The sequence below is a fragment of the Bison bison genome, unplaced genomic scaffold (genome assembly GCF_000754665.1).
Source record: "Bison bison bison isolate TAMUID 2011002044 unplaced genomic scaffold, Bison_UMD1.0 scf7180017864158, whole genome shotgun sequence".
NCBI lineage: Eukaryota > Metazoa > Chordata > Mammalia > Artiodactyla > Bovidae > Bison > Bison bison.
In genome coordinates this window covers 1,143,769-1,162,594 of record NW_011494730.1, presented here as the reverse complement: position 1 = coordinate 1,162,594, position 18,826 = coordinate 1,143,769, and the positions used below count along the sequence as shown (strand labels likewise).

Sequence of the window (18,826 nt, the reverse complement as noted above, 5' to 3'; positions counted from 1 at the left end):
TGAGATTCAACCAAGTTTTTATATGTATCAATAGCTTGTTCCTTTTTATTGGTGGGTAGTAATTTGTGATACAGATGAATCACAGTTTGTTCATCCATTCCTGACTTTAAAGGATATTGGAATGTCTTCATTTCCATTCCGTCCCCTCTCCATTCAACCTCTATGTATCCTATAAGGCAGGGGTCCCCAACCCATGGACCACAGACCAGTACCAGTCCAAGGCCTGTTAGAAACTGGGCTGTATAGCAGATGAGCAGTGGGCAAGCAAGTGAAGCTCCATCGGCCACTCCCCATCACTCCCCATTGCTCACACAACTGCATGAACTGTCTTCCTCCTCCCCCTAGTCTGTGGAAAAATTGTCTTCCACGAAACTACCTGGGCTCCAGAAAGGTTGGGGATCACTGCTATAAAGCATGGCTCAACTGTTTCCTCTTACCAACTTTTCCCACTGCCTTCCGTAAGGCCCTTACTACATTGCGTTGCTGTCCGTTGCATATGACTTTGATGAAGAGTAGGAGGGCAGGGTTATTAGTTCTCTCTGTGCCTCTGTCTTCATCCCCAGCATCTGCTGCAGAGCCTTGCACATGGTGCTCAAGCAATAATTATTAAAATGAACATGACGGGACCCTTTTCCCCCAGAGCAGCACCTCTTTAGGTTCTCATCTGTAGATTCCAAGAGATTTTTAAAAAGGGGATTCTATGGTCAAATAAGTTCAGGAAGTGCTGTATACTCCTTCTCCCTCTTGAAGGTTATGCATGACTAGATAAAGATTCTGAGAAGTCATGCAATAGAAAGGCCTTTTAACTTTGGTTTAAACCAGTGTCCCTCAAATTTATTTGACCATAAAACACCTAAACACATCCTGCAGAACTAACATTCCTAAAGCATACAGTTTGGGGAAGGATACTAGAATGATTACAACTCAGTTACATTTCCTCTTGTCTAGATAGGTACCCAAGGTCACATATGAATTTGATGGAATGAGACTTTTCTATACTCATGTATTTTATTATATGAATAGCATATGATACTCAACTGAAGTGAACGATAGTTAAAATGGAGTCAAATAAATTCCCATCAAATTTGTGCCAACATGCTAAATATACTTCCTATATGGAATCTTTCTGTACAGCAGAAGTGGTTGGAAATTGACCAAATAGCAAGATTTTTCTTATTTCTGCTTTTCTGGAAGTTTGATTTTAGAGTTTGATTATAGAAGAACTTGAGAATTTTTAAAATGTAAGCAATCATCACCTAATTTTGTGGATGGTTAGATTGAGGCCCAAAGATACTATGCTTTGTTCAATGCATGTAGTTGCAAGGAAGGGCTTAGAACTGAAACTTTGGTTTTCCTAATTCTCATTTCAGTACACTCCTCCTGATAATGCATGTGCCAGTGAATTCTTTTATTGATCCTGTACAAGTATTAGTTTTGTTGAACCTGGTGAACCAGTTCAAAGATTCCTTCATCTTAACTTTTACTGGAAGTTGACTTTTTTTTTTTTAACTCCAAATAAAGAATAAAACTGATTTTTTTCCCTCAGGTAACTTGTCCATCTTAAATGTCTTTTTTTCCCCTCTGTGAACATACCAGTGTGTCATCTAAAAAATTGATGACAATAATGCAGCCCAAAGCCACAGGTAGAATAATTCAGTCTGGATTCCCTTAGTGAAACCGTGGAGTATATTTGTTTGTGAAAATATTTAAGGATGAAATAGTTGGGCCAAGGGAAATTTACAGAAAATTCAACATCTTGAATTAAACTGATTTTCAAGAGTTCACTTAAGAGCAGTTTACTTACTTGTTACTAATGGCCTGAACCCAACTTAGCTCTTTGATGACTAATTATACCCTTCTTTTTTTGGTAGGTAGGGAAAAGTGGCAATGTACCAGCAGGCACTACTGTGGATAGCACCATCACACATCCATCCGAGTTTGACTTTTACCTCTGTAGTCATGCGGGAATTCAGGTAATTTGGAAGCTGGTCCAGATACTTGTCTTGATAGGGAGGTGTTTGAAAATTCAGGAACTAGCTTAAGTAGACTTGTCATTAAACACTGTACATAACTTTGTTAATACTTGTGTCCTAAAACTGTTACCTCTTGGTCTGAGTATCTCCTTGTAGGTGTGCTAGGCAGGACTATTTCTGAATTTAGGTAGGTTTCCATTCTCCTCTCAGGTAGTACACCCATGTCAGAGACAGTAATCATACAATTCTTTCTCCAGGGAACCAGCCGTCCTTCACATTACCAGGTCTTGTGGGATGACAACTGCTTCACCGCAGATGAGCTCCAGTTGTTGACTTACCAGCTTTGTCACACCTATGTGCGGTGCACACGCTCAGTCTCTATTCCAGCCCCTGCCTATTATGCCCGGCTCGTAGCCTTCAGGGCAAGGTATCATCTGGTGGATAAGGATCATGACAGGCAAGTTTCTCAGGCAAATAAAATCTTTCTGTTTGTGTTGGCAGTATGTTTCTTTTTAAAAATGAGCTTCCATTGAAAACTTTTAGGAAGAGCTAAACTTCCTTTTAGGGTCTACATTTCATGGAGCAAATAAAATTACATGTTACGACTTTTGGTCCAAAAAGCTGATATTGTGACTTTTGGTCCAAAAAAGTGCCCAGGCTCGTTCACACTTGTATGGTATGTCTGTCCCCCTTAAAAAGGAATCTCATTTGGAACTGCCTGTGGTTTTCCTTTAGAGCCAAATGCATTTCAGTTCTGCTCAAATACTAAGCAGCCTCGCAAGACATCCAGCCCAGTGCCCTGGCTCCAGTCAGAGCAATTACAGGCCTGTGGATTCCAGTTCATGCAAGGGGGAGGTCCTGACCAGGTCACTTTACTTTCAGTACAATCTTGGAGAATGCATTAGAAGGAACCTGGGTTTGTGTTGGGAAGAGGTGGGGTACCAGACCATTCTCACCCCTAACTAAAGATCTCAAAAGAATCAGACATATTGACCTGTTACTGAGCTACTATTGAGTAGCTAAACAAGTTCTCTCCATTAATTTTTCTTTTCAAATGACCATCTGTGAAGTATAGCAGTTTCTGGGCTCTTCCCCAAGTCTGAATTCAGCTGCTAAATAGTAGACATTCCACTGCGAGTCTATTTCTGTACGGTTGAAAGTACTCTATTATGGAAAATGCCCAGCTGTGGCTTTGTACCTTTCATTCTGTAATATACGTATTCATTCAACACAGTTATTAGGTATTCACTGTGTCCCCAGCACTGTGCTAGGTACTACAATCAGTAAGTTGAGGAAGACATGTCTCCTGGGATTTTATGTTTCAGTACGGTAGACAATACAGGCAAACATAAAACCTGACGATTAGCTCAAAGCAGTAGAGATGAAAGTGCAATTGAACATCAGAGGAAGTCTGTTAGAGATTTCGTAGCTGGATGGGTAAGATTTGGCTCTATAAAGAAGAGAAAAGAATTTTCCAGGCAGAGGGAATAACAGACACAAAGAAGACAAGACAAGTGACGTGTTTGGACAGTAGCAAGTTTTCTTTGACTGGAGCATTTGAATAGAGAATAGCAGGCATGAAGCTGGAAAAGTATGTTAGAGCAAGATTATCTTTGTTCAAAGTAAAAGGCTAGTCATGGGATTAAATAGATATTATTTAACAGTCAGTTGGATGTGCGTGACAGAGAAGAGGATGAAGTAAAAGATGACCAAGATTTTGAACCTAGATGATAGGGGGTAATAATAATTTAAGTAGAGAACTCAGGAGGGATGATAATTTCCCATTTACTAAGCCCTTTGTATCACATGGTGCTCTTAAGAGGTATGTTCAGAAGTTATTGTTATCCTAAAAGATCAAGTTCAGAGGGGTTGTTACTTGTCCAAGGTCCTATAGCTAGTAAGGGGAAGACAAGAAAGGCTGGTGGCACAGTATCATTTGCTGAGTATCTGTTATGTTCCAGCAGTGTGCTCAGCACATTCACTGATTCATCAAATGGTTATTGAGACACTGTTATATGCCAGGCACTAAGGATTTCCTGGTAAAACACAAATCTACTAGTTTCTTGGAGATTCTATCCTGGTAGAGGAATAAATAATTATCCAAATAATGATCTTTTAAGTGAAATAAAAGTAGAGGATTTCATGAAAGTATAGTTCATGTGGCTCTGACCTGAACTTCAGAGTCAGGGAAGATTTCTTTGGGGGAAATGACATTTAACTGAAAACTAAAGAACAAGTGGGCATTAACCAGACATAAAAGACAGGGAAGTCCCTGCTTAGGCACTGATAAAGATCTGGGTCTTTGCAGACACTATGCTATTTAATTATTGCAACAGTCTAAATAAGTTGTATTTTTCAATTGAGCAAACTGATGTTTAGAGAGACATTACAGATTACTTAAGGAGTCACAGTTTGAGCTCAAGATCTCAAATCCAGTACTATTCATGCTATTTGAAACCTGAAGTTTGAAGTGGTCTTTTGTTACACTATTTTTTTTTTTTTTTTTTGCTTTCTTTTTTTTACAGTGCGGAAGGCAGTCATGTGTCAGGACAGAGCAATGGCCGAGATCCTCAGGCCTTGGCTAAAGCTGTGCAAATCCACCATGATACCCAGCACACCATGTATTTTGCCTGAGAATCTCAGAAAAAGAACTCAACCAGTTTGTTATCCCACGCAGCCTCAAAATGTTTCAAATGCCTACTGCCTCTAGAGAGAGCCAAGTTGACTTCAGGTGGTCTTCTACCAGCAACTCGGAATAGTTGCACTGAATCTATACTTCACAGCACTGTCTGATGCATCAACAAAATTGAGCCATTTTTTAAAAGTAATAGATACTCATAGATTATCTTTTCTGATGCACTGGACTGAATTTTTACCTCATCATGCAAAGGCTGATCAGCCTGAACTTTCTAAAGGACTTTATGAGAAAGGTTTCTATGGACTATTTTGCTAGCTGTGGTGTTCACCGCATCCCTCTAGTCTTACCAGAGAAGATTTTTTTTCCTTTTTTCTGTATTCATTGAGTGGGGTGTGTGCATAAATGGGAGAGAAAAACCAAACAATCTACTTTAGTTCAGTGTAACTATTTAATTGTGTGGGTCCATAGGCTTTTTAATGGAGATTTCTGACTTCGCCACTGTAAATGCCTTGAATGAGCATTAATTTTTTTGTAAGTTTTACAGAATTTTATGAGTTTTTACTACTTTTCTCTGTTGATCTCTACAGACTGGTGCTGGTGCAAGTACAGGCTGCCAGGCAATTGCACTATATTTGGCTGCAGATTCAGACAGGCAGTTCTCTTATTTGGTTGACTTTTGTGAATGTGTAACACAGACAGATGTGATGCATGCCATGATGACAGATAACACTGCCATGGCAAAAGTACTCATCTTTCCCCCTCTTTGGAAAAAAAAAATTAGCTTTTAGTATTTTTCAGAGTTCTCAAAAGTGCCCATTTTATGCTGCTGTGTGGTTTGTTAGATCTAAATGATTTTTAAACTTTTCTCATAGAAACTTATCTTTGGCAATAAACATTTTTTAAAGTCCCTCCTCTTCCTCCCCCTGACAATGTACTTTTTTAGATGAGATTTCGGTATGATTTTTATCAGCTGTTTCTTATAGATCATAATCTGGCAATTTCTGAAGCTGGTCAGAAAAGACATATATTTCCATGCCTTTTTAAATAATTATTTTTAATCTGTTTTATAGTCACAGTTGGTGTCCTATCACTTTGTTTTAAAATAAGCTAGAACCAGGATGCTTCCTTATTGGATAGGCTCTGCTAATCCTTAGGGTACCTTGAGTGATGCTGCAACTTGCAAAAATGTACCAGCATTTAAAACTTTTTTTCCCTGGAAATCAAGGTCACTCACAATTACTTGTAGCGCAAATGTTTTGCTTCTCTTTCAACCTGAAATACACTTGGTGGGGTTTCCTTCCTTTTATTAAACTAAAACTGCATAGAAAAGGTCGATTTTTCTTAATAGATTTTGGATTCTGTTCACAGGGAGACAGGATTCCTTTCTTCTTCAAACAAAGGGAGTTGATCTAAAGCAAGCATCAGTTACAATGTGGGGGAAAATGTATTTTGTATTTAGTGTAGATAATACTTTGTGAATGGACAACAGTTACATAGAGTCTTGATAGTTCCAGGCAGTGTTTCCCAGCCCACCTTTTACTGACTTGTAATTCTCTGTCCTGGAACCTTGGGAGTGAGAGCTGGAAGGAGGGATAAAAGGTCCAGAGCCCTTCCGTATGGTTGAGGAAGGTGCCGGGGGAGGAGACAGATACAGTGTGGTAAAACATTTTTGCCACCTCTGTCTGGAAACTGCTGGTGGGGGAAACACTGGATCTAACAGTGAAGGATGTTGCTTGAACTCATTAGCTGATCCAAATCTCTTAAACTAGCCTTCTCAAAACCCCAGCAATATAAAGCACTGTTTTCCTTCAGTCTTTTAAACAAGCTTGTAAATACATTAAAGTTTACATTTCCATGTGCTGTTGATCAGCGATGCCACCAGTGTTTGCTGAGACTGGTCTCCGAGAGTTTTATAATGTATATCGAATCCTAAAAGCTCATTAAGATACGAGTGCAGACGTCCTTGTTCTCTGCATAGAGTGGGATGAAAGCAAGCTCTGTAATTGAGGCACAACATGGGCAGGAGTGAAGAAGATGGCAGATGTTAATTTCTTAAGATTTTCCTTTTTTGCAAATACCTCACTTGGGCACTACAAATCAGGACACGTTGGTGAGGCACTGGCTGCTGCTTTTTATTCACACTTGTTCAGGGAGAGCACAGAAAATATCCTTCAGCTTGGCTACCCTTGACCCAAGAGGAGGAAAAACAAAAGTTTTCTTAGGAGATGGAGGACTTGCTGGAGTCCAGGATGTGAAGAACTCTTGGTGGCTGGCTGGCTGATGGGCACCACATCTGGACTTGAGTGCCTCGGACTTGCTTGTTAATAATGCACAGAAGAAGCGTCCCTTCTCACCATCTCCTGGCATGTATGAAGCAGGGAGCGAGGCAGAGTGCCAGGAAGCCCTGACTCGCCTGCCTGCTCTTGGGCTATATGCTCGACCTTGAACTATAGTTTGTAAGACCTCAGTCAGTCCTAGTACACTGGGGCAAATCAGTGTAGTGGTGGAGGAAAAGCCGGGAGGCCTATTTTTATAGGAAAACAGTACCTTGAAGGGTGCAATGCTATAGTTTTAGACAAAAGGAAGGACAGAGAACTGAGATTGTTGGGGAAAAAACTTGCTGAGGGGTGAGTAAGAGGTAATCACTGCAGAATCAGAGTTGCAGCAATACTCTTGCATGCAGGTCTGAAAGCATAGTTTTAATTTGGCTTGACAGTTTGAACACAGTAAACCCTTGGGACTGAATCATTATGCATGTGTCAATCAATGGGAAGTGTGCATTCTCTAGAAGTAGGTTTAGAGTGTTTGGTTGTTTTTTTTTTAATGCCGCCTGTTTAGGCACTGTCATGTGGTGTGAAAGATTTAAATGTAGCAATGCTAAAGAGTAACAATTTGGGGAGAAGGCACAGGGACCTTCAAAGAGTGGTGAAGATCCAAATGTTGAACCCATTATGTTTTGTTGTGGTGGTTAGCTGCAAAGTGAACTCACTGGCTTAACACAGCCAGCAGTCTGGGCAGGCAGAACATATTCACTCGTACTATAATTTCTATTTGCTGCTTCCAAAGGTGACGATTTACAAGCAGACATATTCTATACAGTCTGTGTTTTAGGATCTGGTGCCCAGTCTATATCAGAGCTTACCTAACTGGCTCAGCTACCTGTATGAAAAGGTAATCCGCTGTTTAATCGGGCCCACCCTCTCCACCCTGCCCTAGCGACCCTCTGTGGATGTGCTGTAAGATTTTCTTGCTCGATAGCAAGGTGGTAGCTCTGCTTTCATTTTAAGAAAGTGGAGGCTGAGGGCATTGTATCAATATTGCTTCAACTCCAGGGACTTTTTCCTTGTAAAATTAAAAGGAAGATCTTGTTATTGATTAACCATTTTCTTATCCCTTGCTATTGACATATTCATGCTCTTTCTATGTCTAGTGACTGAAAAAAATGTTTGCATTTGTTCATTTGACTAATGGTGTCATTTTTGTTTCGATATTGTTAGACTTGTAATGTTTTAAAATGTATTTTTATTAAATTTGGACTGGATGTATGTCTCTAGCAATACGAGGTACTTTTTAAACTATTAAGGGAGGGGTGATATCCCCATGTTGAGATAAGATGATGGTTGTTTAAATTTGCAAATTTTTTTTTTGGCCTGCAGGGATATTTTGTGTTCATGTGTCCAAAAATGAATAAATTGGCATTCTTTTGCCAAATGTTGTTTTGTTTTGTTTTGTCAACTGCCTAATAAATATAAATTATACTATCATAGCAATACACATGGTTACTTTTTAAAAAGAAGTTTGAAAAAGAACAATGGGAAAAGTTCATGTTTTTAACTCCTGGGTCTCCCTATTTTTATAAATTGTTATTTGGGAAATTTAGAAGAGCTTCTTGGAGCATTTCACATGTGAAAACGGACAAGCTTCATCCGGGTTCTGGGTATAGCTCTTAACAGGAAGATCTATTTCAGTGATATTCTGAGAAAAATCTTCAGGCTCCAGAGGGCAGTATGGCCATGTACTTTATAAGGCTGACTTCTTGAGAGGAGGAGCTGCCCGAATTCACCCATCCTGCGGCTATCCAATCTCCTGTCTTTTAATTTTTAACAGCAAAGCTGTTTTGTTAAGTTATGGCAAGGATAATGCAGAGATTTACACAATGTGGCACTTATACTCAGGTAATTTGTAGTTTACCAAAGGACCAAGTCCTGCTAACAGCCAACTTTACTACAGGTAGTTATTTTTTCCCATCAGTACAGTATCCTCTTCTCCATATTTGTTATCAATCATTTATCATGAGGCCAGAATATGCCAAGCTCTGCCTAGGTTGCAACACAGAAAAGTAAAAACTTAATTCTTCAAAGAATTCATTTTAATACAGCATAAGGTGGGGAGGAGGAGGCAGCAAGATTAACATTATCTGAGTGCCCAGTGTATGTAGTCACTTTATATTGACATCCCCAAAACAATCCTTTGAGGTCGATAGTGGTAGTCCCATTTTAAAGATGAGGAGTCAAAGCTAGAATCTGAATCCAGGCCTATCTAACTTCATTATACCTGCTACTGAGCATGAAGCTATAGGAACTTAAAAAGGGAAACAACTTTGGTCATGGGATGTCAGGAAAGACTCTACAGAGTCATGAATTTTGGGGTAGTTCATGAAGCATGACAGTTTGCCAGGTGGACAAGGGGGGAACAAGGGGATTCTAGACATATTGTTTCCTTACAGTAGGTTATAGTAGCTATAATTTTTATCTACCCAAATTCTTTCACTTATTACTTCTTTAGGTAACAGAATCCCTCTTTCCTATGGGAACCCCATTATTTGGTGTGTTTCAAGTGAGTCCAAATGGCCTTCCTCCTGCTTCATCCTCTACCATTTGTGTTACATTCATGTACATCCCTGGGGGATGTGTTACAACAGCTACGATGGATCATGTCCCCACTGTTGTGGGGGGGGGTGTGGCCTGGCCAGCAAGCAGGGAAGTCACAACATAGTTACAAGGCATGTGCCTCTTCTGTCTCTTTTTCTGTCTCTTGGCTCAAAGCCCTTGTCTTTATTCTCCAGAAGCTATTGGCATGTCTTTAAGGAGAAGAAAAAAATTAGATGGGGAAACTAGCAACTACATTACAAGTTGACTGGAGAAGGAAAGAAATTATTTTAGTTTAACAAACATTTCTGAAGCTCCTATTTTGTGCCAGGGAATACAAGGATGAAAGACAAAGTTCTGGCCATTGAAAAGTTCACTTGGGGGCCGTATATGTCACAAGGTAGCTTTGAGGGTTAAGTACTATGAGAAATATATACACGAACCATGGGACCCCTTCAGTTGTTAACCCAGTTTGGGGAGATTAAGGAAGGCTTCTTAGATGACATGATGACTGAGCTGTTTTACAAATAATGTGTGCGTGCTCAGTCATATCTGATTCTTTGCAACCTTGTAGACTGTAGCTTGCCAAGCTCCCCTGTCTGTGGGATTTTCCAGGCATGAATACTGAAGTGAGCTGCCATTTCCTCCTCCGGGGGATCTTCCTGACTGAGGGATTGAACCTGCGTCTCTTGGGTCTCCTGTGTTGCAGGCGGATTCTTTACCACTGAGTCTTACAAAGAATAAATGAGTTTTACAAGGTGAAAGTACGAATTCTTGTCACGGGCAAAGACACGAGGAGAAAACAAAGATCATGGCTTGTTTGGATGAATTACAAGTAATTTCAATACTCTTAGATTGTAAGGGGTGTGTAGGGAGAAGTGATGTGTTAAAACTGGATCACAGAGGCAAGCACCAGCTCCTGACAGGACAGGACTTGAATGGCATTCTAAGGAGTTTAGAGTTTGTCCACAGGTACAAGGGAATAGAGCAGTCTGATTTGTGTTACTTATGCAGTCAGTAGTGGAGTGGGTAGTTTGAAGCTGAAGTTCTGTTGAAGGGAAGTTAGAGTTGTATTGTTGGTAACTCAGCTAAAGATGATAAGGCATGAACTTGAACAGTGATGATGCAGTTGGAGAGAAGGAATGAACACAAGAGTTATTCAGAAGGTAACAGGGGCCTTCCCTGGTGGTCCAGTGGTTAAGCATCTGACTTCCAAGGCAGGGGTTGCAGGTTCAGTCCCTGACTGGGGAACTAAGGTCCGTCATGCCCTGGAGCAACCAAGCCCGAGAGCCACAACTAGAAGAGAAGCCCCTTTGCTGCAACAAAGACCCGGGACAGCCCGAAAGGAAAGAAAGTAGAAGAAGCAGAACTTCAGGAAAGTGGATTTGGAGAGTATGGAGGAGGAAGTAGACACTCATTAGAAGGGCTCCCAGTTTTCTGGCTTGGGTAGCTGGGTAAATAACAGGGCCACTGAGACAGTAAGCACAGAAGGAGTAAATTTGTGGGAAGGAGAAAGGCATGAGTATATCTATCTATATATCTATCTATGCGTGTGTGCGTGCATGCTCAGTCGCTCAGTCACGTCTGACTCTGCGACCCTATGGACTGTATAGCCCACCTGGCTCCTGTGTCCATGGAATTATTTTGGCAAAAATACCAGAGTGGGTTGCTATTTCTTCCTCCAGGGAATCTTTCTGACCTAGGGATTGAACCTGAGTCTCCTGTGTCTCCTTCTTTGGCAAGAGAGTCCTTTACTACTGAACCACCCGGAACGCCCATATCTATCTATATGCACATCCGTACTCTATTGGTTCTGTTTCTCTAGGGAACACTGATTCAGATAGGCTGCTCTTGAACCAGGGCGGGGTCCTATGTTCCTTGCACCACCCCTCCCCTTGCACCACCCATGTCCTCTGCCTGCCTTTTGCCTGTGGAAAACTTTAGTCAAAACATAAGTTTAATCAGAGAAATGAGAACATACAGAAACAAAGGAAAACAGTCAGAGGAGACCAAATAGTAGCAGTGTGCTCATTAAGTGTTCGGAGAAGGCAATGGCACCCACTCCAGTACTCTTGCCTGGAAAAGCCCATGGACAGAGGAGCCTGGTGGGCTGCAGTCCATGGGGTCACTAGGAGTCAGACACGACTGAGCGACTTCACTTTATTTTTTCACTTTCATGCATTGGAGAATGAAATGGCAACCCACTCCAGTGTTCTTGCCTGGAGAATCCCAGGGATGGGGAGCCTGGTGGGCTGCTGTCTATGGGGTCGCACAAAGTCGGACACGACTGAAGTGACTTAGCAGCAGCATTAAGTGTAGTTGAAAGCCTTTAGTGGCTATAGATAATATTCTGAGCCATGTCCTGTGAGCTGTCTTAAAGATACTGAAACCCTCACCAGGTGAGGAAGTTAACTACATGATGACCAGACTGTACCCACGACATGAGCTGCCACAATTCCCAGAATTGTCCTCAAAGAAATGGAAACACACCAACCCTGGAACTGAAGATTAACTGTACCTCAAACAATCAAGATGACACTGGTCAGACCACTGATGACCAATCTGAAGATGACTGTCAGAGCTTACTGTGCTGTTTCTGCATGTAGGGCCCTCTTTCTGTCTATAAAAGCTCTTGCCCCATTGATTGCCAGTGTGAGTGGTGGTGGGAGATAGCCTCTGGATAGATGTCCAACATCCCTCCCTGCCCCAGTTGCCAGCATCCAAAATAAAGGAAACTTTCCTTTTCACCCCTAAAACCTGTGTGGCTCAGATGGTAAAGAATCTTCTTGCCAATGCAGGAGATCAGGGTTCAATCTCTGGGTCAGGAAGATCCCCTGGAGACGGGAATGATAATCCACTCCAGTATTCTTGCTTGGAGAATTCCATGGACAGTGGAGCCTGACAGGCTACAGTCCATGGGGTCACAAAGAGTTAGACACGACTGAGCAACTAACACTTTCCTTTTCACCAGTCTGGCCTGTTTATTGGATTTTGAGTGGCAAGCAGCCAGACCCCAAGCCTTTTGGTAACACTGTTACTATCTTTTCTTTATTTTTGATTTTCTACACATTTACTTTAATAGGCCTAGGCATCTTTGTACATACCCTGCCTAGAACTTTGTCTTATTCACCTTTGTGAAACCAGCATGCAGTGTCTGGCATATAGTAAATACTCAACAAATGTTAGCTAATATTATTATTTGAGGAACTCCCTCAACACAAAAGTCAGAAGACAAAAAGTAAAGGCAACTCAAAGAAAATAGAGCATGCAAAGGGAGCACAAGAAAGCTCCCCCCAATCCAAATTGTATTTTATATTCTCAGAAAGATAAAAGAAGATACCATATTCATTCAACAATAAGAGACTGTAACAATAGGAACAACTTGAGGGAAAATAATAAGATAGCAAAAATTTGTAAATTCATTCACGAAACAAATAAAATCCATAGCCTCCCACAGATATTTAAGAAAGTCATGCTTGAACTCCCCTCCATTCTAACCTTTGCTCACCAGTGATCCTCTCTTCTAATTCTGCACTCCAATCTCTGTGCTCTCTTTCCTTGCCCCTGCTCCTGGCCCCTGAACTTGATTGGCATTTGGACTTGGTTTCTCTCGGTTTTAATCCTGTTTTCTCCAACTTCCTTCACTTGGCTGCCCTTAGAGTCTCAGTGTCCCCTGTGACATTAACTACCACAACCCTCCCACAACCCATATGCATGGGGAGGGAGGTGCTGGGTGGTAGGCGATTCAGACTTTAGCAGTAGTGAAAAGTCGAAAAAATTATTGTTAGAAAGTTACCAAACACAGGGACTTCCCAGGTGGTCCAGTGGTTGAGAGTCCGCCTGCCAATGCGAGGGACACAGTTTCCATCCCTGGTCTAGGAAGATTCCGTATGTCACAGAGCAACTGAGCCCACGCACCATAGATACTGAGCCTGAGTGCCTAGAGCCTGTGCTCCTCAAGAAGAGAAGCCAGCTTACTGCAAAGAAGAGTAGCCCCCGCTTGCCACAGCTAGAGAAATCCCACACACCGCAATGAAGACCCAGCATAGCCAAAAATAAATAATTTTTTTAAAAAGATACCAAACACAATGGCAACTTATTTTACATATCACGTTTCAATGAGCACTCATTTTTATATATGTACAGGATTCTGCATTATGTTATTTCATTAACTATTACATAATGAACAGTTACCCTTTTTCAAGACTGAAGTCATGTCATTTTGTGGGTTAGGCAACCATTTATTGAATACCTATTGCCTGCTTGGCATTGTGCTAAGCACTGAGGCTACAAAAATCAGTAAAGTATGGTTTTTCTTCATGCTTTTGAGACTTTTACACATTTAAAGGGAGGAGGAGGAAGGAGAAGGCTATATCAATAAAGGAGAGCAGTTAAGTGTTACCACATGCACCACAGGAAGCGAAGCAGGGACACGTGGGAGGGAACATCAGGAAGTTGTCACAGACACAGGAAGCCTTGAGCTGAGTTTTCACATACAAGTAGATTTCACCAGTCAGATGGAGTAGATGTTGAGGTTTTAGGCGGTTAATAAATCATACCCCTTTCCCTACAACAGTTCAGAACCAACTGAAAAATAGCCATAGAGATCAGATGGTGGGGCAAAGAGCCAGATGTCAGCTTTATTGCTGATAAGACTTAGATAAGAGGACTTGCTTAGAATTGAGGGCAAAAGAGAGTATGCTAAGTCACTTCAGTCGTGTCCGACTCTGTGCAACCCTATGGACAGCAGCCCACCAGGCTCCTCTGTCCACGGGATTCTCCAGGCAAGAATACTGGAGTGGGTTGCCATTTCCTTCTCCAAAAGAGAGTATAACATTCCCCTAATAGCTCAGATACTAAAGAATCTGCCTGCAATGCAGGAAACCTGGGTTCAATCCCTGAGTCGGGAGGATTCCCTGGAGAAGAGAATGGCAACCCACTCCAGTACTCTTGCCTGGAGAATTCCATGAACAAACCATGGGGTCCTAAAGAGTGGGGCAAGACAGAACTATTAACATACTTACTTAACATATTTGCCTTCCTAGTCACGGTGAGCACAGGAAAAGCTTGGTTTTCCACAAAGGGAATTTACTGATTAAGCAATTTTCCAAATGTACTGATGAAGCAATTTAAAATAAAATGGAAAAATAATTAAATCCCATTTAAATAGCATCAAGAATAAAAGTGTTTAGGAACAAATTTGAAAAAAAATGTGCAACATCTGTACCCCGAAAACTATAGAAATTAAACACATACATAAATGAAGAGATGCACTATGATTATGGATCAGAAGACTCGATAATAGGTGGCAGGTGGGAGGGAGCTTCAGGAGGGAGGGGACATACATATACTTATGGCTAATTCATGTTGATATATGGCAGAAATCCACATAACACTGTAAAGTAATTATCCTCCAATTAAAACTAAATAAATTTAAACTTTAAAAAAAGCCAAAAAAAGAAAAAGAAGGCTCAATAGTGTTACCCAAATTGATCTATAGATGAATTCCAATAAAAACTTCAGCAGACGTTCATAGAAATTTATTGCTAATTCTAAAATGTATACAGAAATTCAAAGGACCTAGAATAGCCAAAAACAACTTTGAAAAGAAAAACATACTTGGAACTTATCTGTGGAGGATGCAGTCTAAGATGGCCCCATGTCCCCACCTCCTGGTATACAGGGTCCTCCAGACCCGGGTTCGATCCCTGTGTTGGGAAGATCCCCTGGAGAAGGAAATGGCAACCCACTCCAGTGTTCTTGCCTGGTGAATCCCAGGGATGGAGAAGACTGGTAGGCTGCAGTCCATGTGGTTGCTAAGAGTCGGACACGACTGAGTGACTTCTCTAAGTGTGGACAGGGCCTATGACTTGGTTCTAACCAGTAAAGTCTGTCAAAAATGATGGGATGGGATTTTTGTGATTACATTATGTCTGATTCTGTTTGCTAGCAGACTCACTAGAAAGTCCTTCTCCCCCCTCCCCTCCCTTCTGACTGTGTTGGGATGCCAAGGTGGCAAGGAACTGGGAGCGGCCTCTAGGACCTGAGGGCAGTCTCCTGCTGCCAGCCAACAAAAACAGAAACTCTTGGTTATACAGTTGCAGTGAACCAAATGACAAGCATAGGAGCTGGAAAATGGACTTTTTTTCCTAGTCAAGCCTCCAGATGTGAACCCAGCATGGCCTGTGCTTTGAGATATTAGGTGGATGATCTAACAAGCCATGCTTGGATCCTTAACACACAGCAACCATGAGATAATAAATGTATATTGCTTTAAGCCTCCAAATTTGTGGTAATTTGTTACGCAGGAGCAAATGATTAATATGCTACCTCATTTCAAGATTTATTATAAAGCTACAATAATCAAGACAGTGTGTTGTTGGCATAAAGATATACATATATGGAACAGAATAAAGAGTCAAGAAATAGACCCATATATAAATGGCTAGTTCATTTTCAACACAAGTGCCAGGGCACATTAATGGGAGGAATCTTTTCAACAAATGGATAGATGCGTGCAAAAAAAAAAACCTGACTTTTACCTCTCACCATATATAAAAAGTAGCTCAAAATGGATGCTAGAACTAAATATAAAAGCTAAAGCTATAAAACTTCTAGAAGAAAACATGGAAGAAAATCTTAGTGATCTTGAGTTTGTAAGTATTTTTGAAACACAAAAGTCAACCACAAAACAAACATATCAATAAATTGGATTTCATGAAAATGAAAAATTTTACTCTTCATAACATACTGCAACGAAAAAGAAGAGGCAAGCCACAACCTGAAAGAAAATATTTGCAAAATGTATATCGGATAAAAGACTTTATCTAGAATAAATGAAGAGTTCCTACAACTTAAGAAGGCAAGTAATCATATTAAAGTGATTGACAGGGACGTCCTTGTCCATCCAGGAGTTTAGACTCCACACTTGCATTGCAGAGGGTGCAGGTTCCATCCCTGCTTGGGGAACTAAGATCTCACATGCAGGTACTGCAGCCATAAAAAGTTAAAAAAAAGATTGATAGATTTGAACAGACATTTCACCTCAGAAAATATACAAATGGCAAATAAACACTTGAAAAGATACTTAACATAATTTGTCATTGTACATGCCAAGTCACTCTTTGCGACCCCGTGGACTGTAGCCCGCCAGGCTTCTCTTGCTATTCTCTAGGCAAGAATACTGCAGTGGGTAGCCTTTCCCTTCTCCAGGGTATTTTCCCAACCAAGGGATGGAACCCAGGTCTCCTGCATTGCAGGCAGATTCTTTACCATCTGAGCCACCAGGGATACCCGAAATTCTCATACACTTCTGAGAATGTAAAATGAGGCAGTCACTTTGGAAAACAGTTCGGCTACTTTTAAAAAGTTCTTTAAGTTCTTTTAAAGTTACACACCTACCCTAAATCCTGCCCACTTGCCTCCTAGGTGTTTACACAAACAACTGTCCCTAAGACTTGTAGACAAATATTCATGTTTTATTTGTAATGGCCTCAAATTGAAAACAACCCAAATGCCCATAAACATGTGAATGAATGAACAAATAGTCCTATATCCACGTAATAGAGAACTATTCAGCATTGAAAAGTAATTGACTCATACACACAGCAAGGTGCTTCCCTGTTGGCTTAGCCGGTAAAGAATCTGCCCTCAGCACGAGAAACCTGGATTTGATCCCTGGGTCGGGAAGATCCCCTGGAGAAGGGAATGGCAACCCACTCCAGTATTCTTGCCTGGAGACTTCTACGGACAGAGAAGACTGGCTAGCTATAGGCCACGAAGGCATCACAAAGTGTCAGACGCTACTGAGTGACTAACACACACACACACACACACACACACACAGAGCAACTTGGGTGAATCTCAAAATAATAATGGTGAGAGAAAGAGCAGCCAAAAGAAGAATTTATTCTGGTTATATAAAATACTAGAAAATGAAAACTAATCTATTACAAAAGCAGACCGGTGGTTGCGGAGTGGAAGGCAAGAAGAGACAAGAGGTAGGACCAGGGGTGGTAGGAAAGTTTTGAAGTTGATGGATGTGTTCATTTTCTTAATTGTGGTGATAGGGTCATACGCGTATACTTTATGTCAAAACTCATCATATTGCCCATTTATTGAATGCCAGTTAAGCATCAGTACAATGGAAAAGAGCAGTTGCAAGACTGCAAGCTTTCTGCAGCCCAGAGACTGAAATTAGGGGTGATGCGCGGCGCTACGTCGCGCATGCTCAGTTCTTTCTTCGTGCTCACCAATCAGATCCCAGCTCGGCGACCTGGCCCGCTGAGGCCAGTGGACCTCAGAGGCCGCCATGGTGAGATGGAGTCACACAAGAAGCGCGTGGCAGGGCTGCCTGAAGCCTTCCAGAACTCTGTGGCTTTCTATTCTGAGCGTACAGAAGCGCCAGGGAAGAACTCTAAGCAGGTAAGTGGCTTAAACTGGCGTCCATTTTGAAACAGTATTTTGAAAGTGTATGGAAAATAGGCCCGAGACGGTAGGGAGATAGCCGTCGATAGGCTGTGGTAATTTTTTTCTTTCTCATTGGTCTCTTCGTTCAATCGTGAACTCTTGGAGGGATAGGACTATTTCGTACTTATCACCAAAGTACTCTTGTCCAGTGGCTGGTGGTCAGAAAATTTTTGTTGAAGGGGTTGAGTAATCTCAGGTCACACAAGCTTGTAAGTAAAGCGCTTTTGACTCCAAACCCTGAACTCTTCCCTTCCAAGCAAAATGAAAATGTGAAAAATATTGAACCTTCATTTTGGGATTCAGCAGTCTAATCAGTACAGTGACTTTGCCAGCCTTGAAATGCCTGCCATCAGTAATAAGGTATTTCCTAGGGTGAGTGGAGAGACTGGAGTGTTTTTAAATATTAGGCAAGATTGATTTAATAAATATTATGCACTTACTTTTCTCCAGGCAGCTGGATGTATCAGTGAGGAGGGTGGACATTGTCTTTGCCCTCACATAAAACAGACAAGGCTGTATATTGTCGTCCTGCTTATTTAACTTCTATGCAGAGTACATCATGAGAAACGCTGGGCTGGAAGAAGCACAAGCTGGAATCAAGATTGCCGGGAGAAATATCAATCACCTCAGATATGCAGATGACACCACCCTTATGGCAGAAAGTGAAGAGGAACTCAAAAGCCTCTTGATGAAAGTGAAAGAGGAGAGTGTAAAAGTTGGCTTAAAGCTTAACATTCAGAAAACTAAGATCATGGCATCTGGTCCCATCACTTCATGGGAAACAGATGGGGAAACAGTGGAAACAGTGTCAGACTTTATTTTTGGGGGCTCCAAAATCACTGCAGATGGTGATTGCAGCCATGAAATTAAAAGATACT

The 18,826-nt window shown here is 41.3% G+C and overlaps 1 protein-coding gene across 2 annotated transcripts in view; it reads left to right on the top strand.

Annotated features, from left to right (window-relative positions):
* AGO4 (argonaute RISC catalytic component 4) overlaps positions 1-8,372 on the top strand; it is a 31,642-nt gene extending 23,270 nt beyond the window's left edge. For both annotated transcript variants that reach the window (XM_010841180.1, XM_010841181.1), the window contains exons 15-17: positions 1,872-1,973; positions 2,231-2,430; positions 4,499-8,372. In XM_010841180.1, coding sequence (XP_010839482.1) covers positions 1,872-1,973; positions 2,231-2,430; positions 4,499-4,607 — 411 coding nt within the window. In that variant the 3' untranslated portion in view covers positions 4,608-8,372. The remainder of the gene's footprint in view (positions 1-1,871; positions 1,974-2,230; positions 2,431-4,498) is intronic.
* Positions 8,373-18,826: the final 10,454 nt, after the last annotated feature.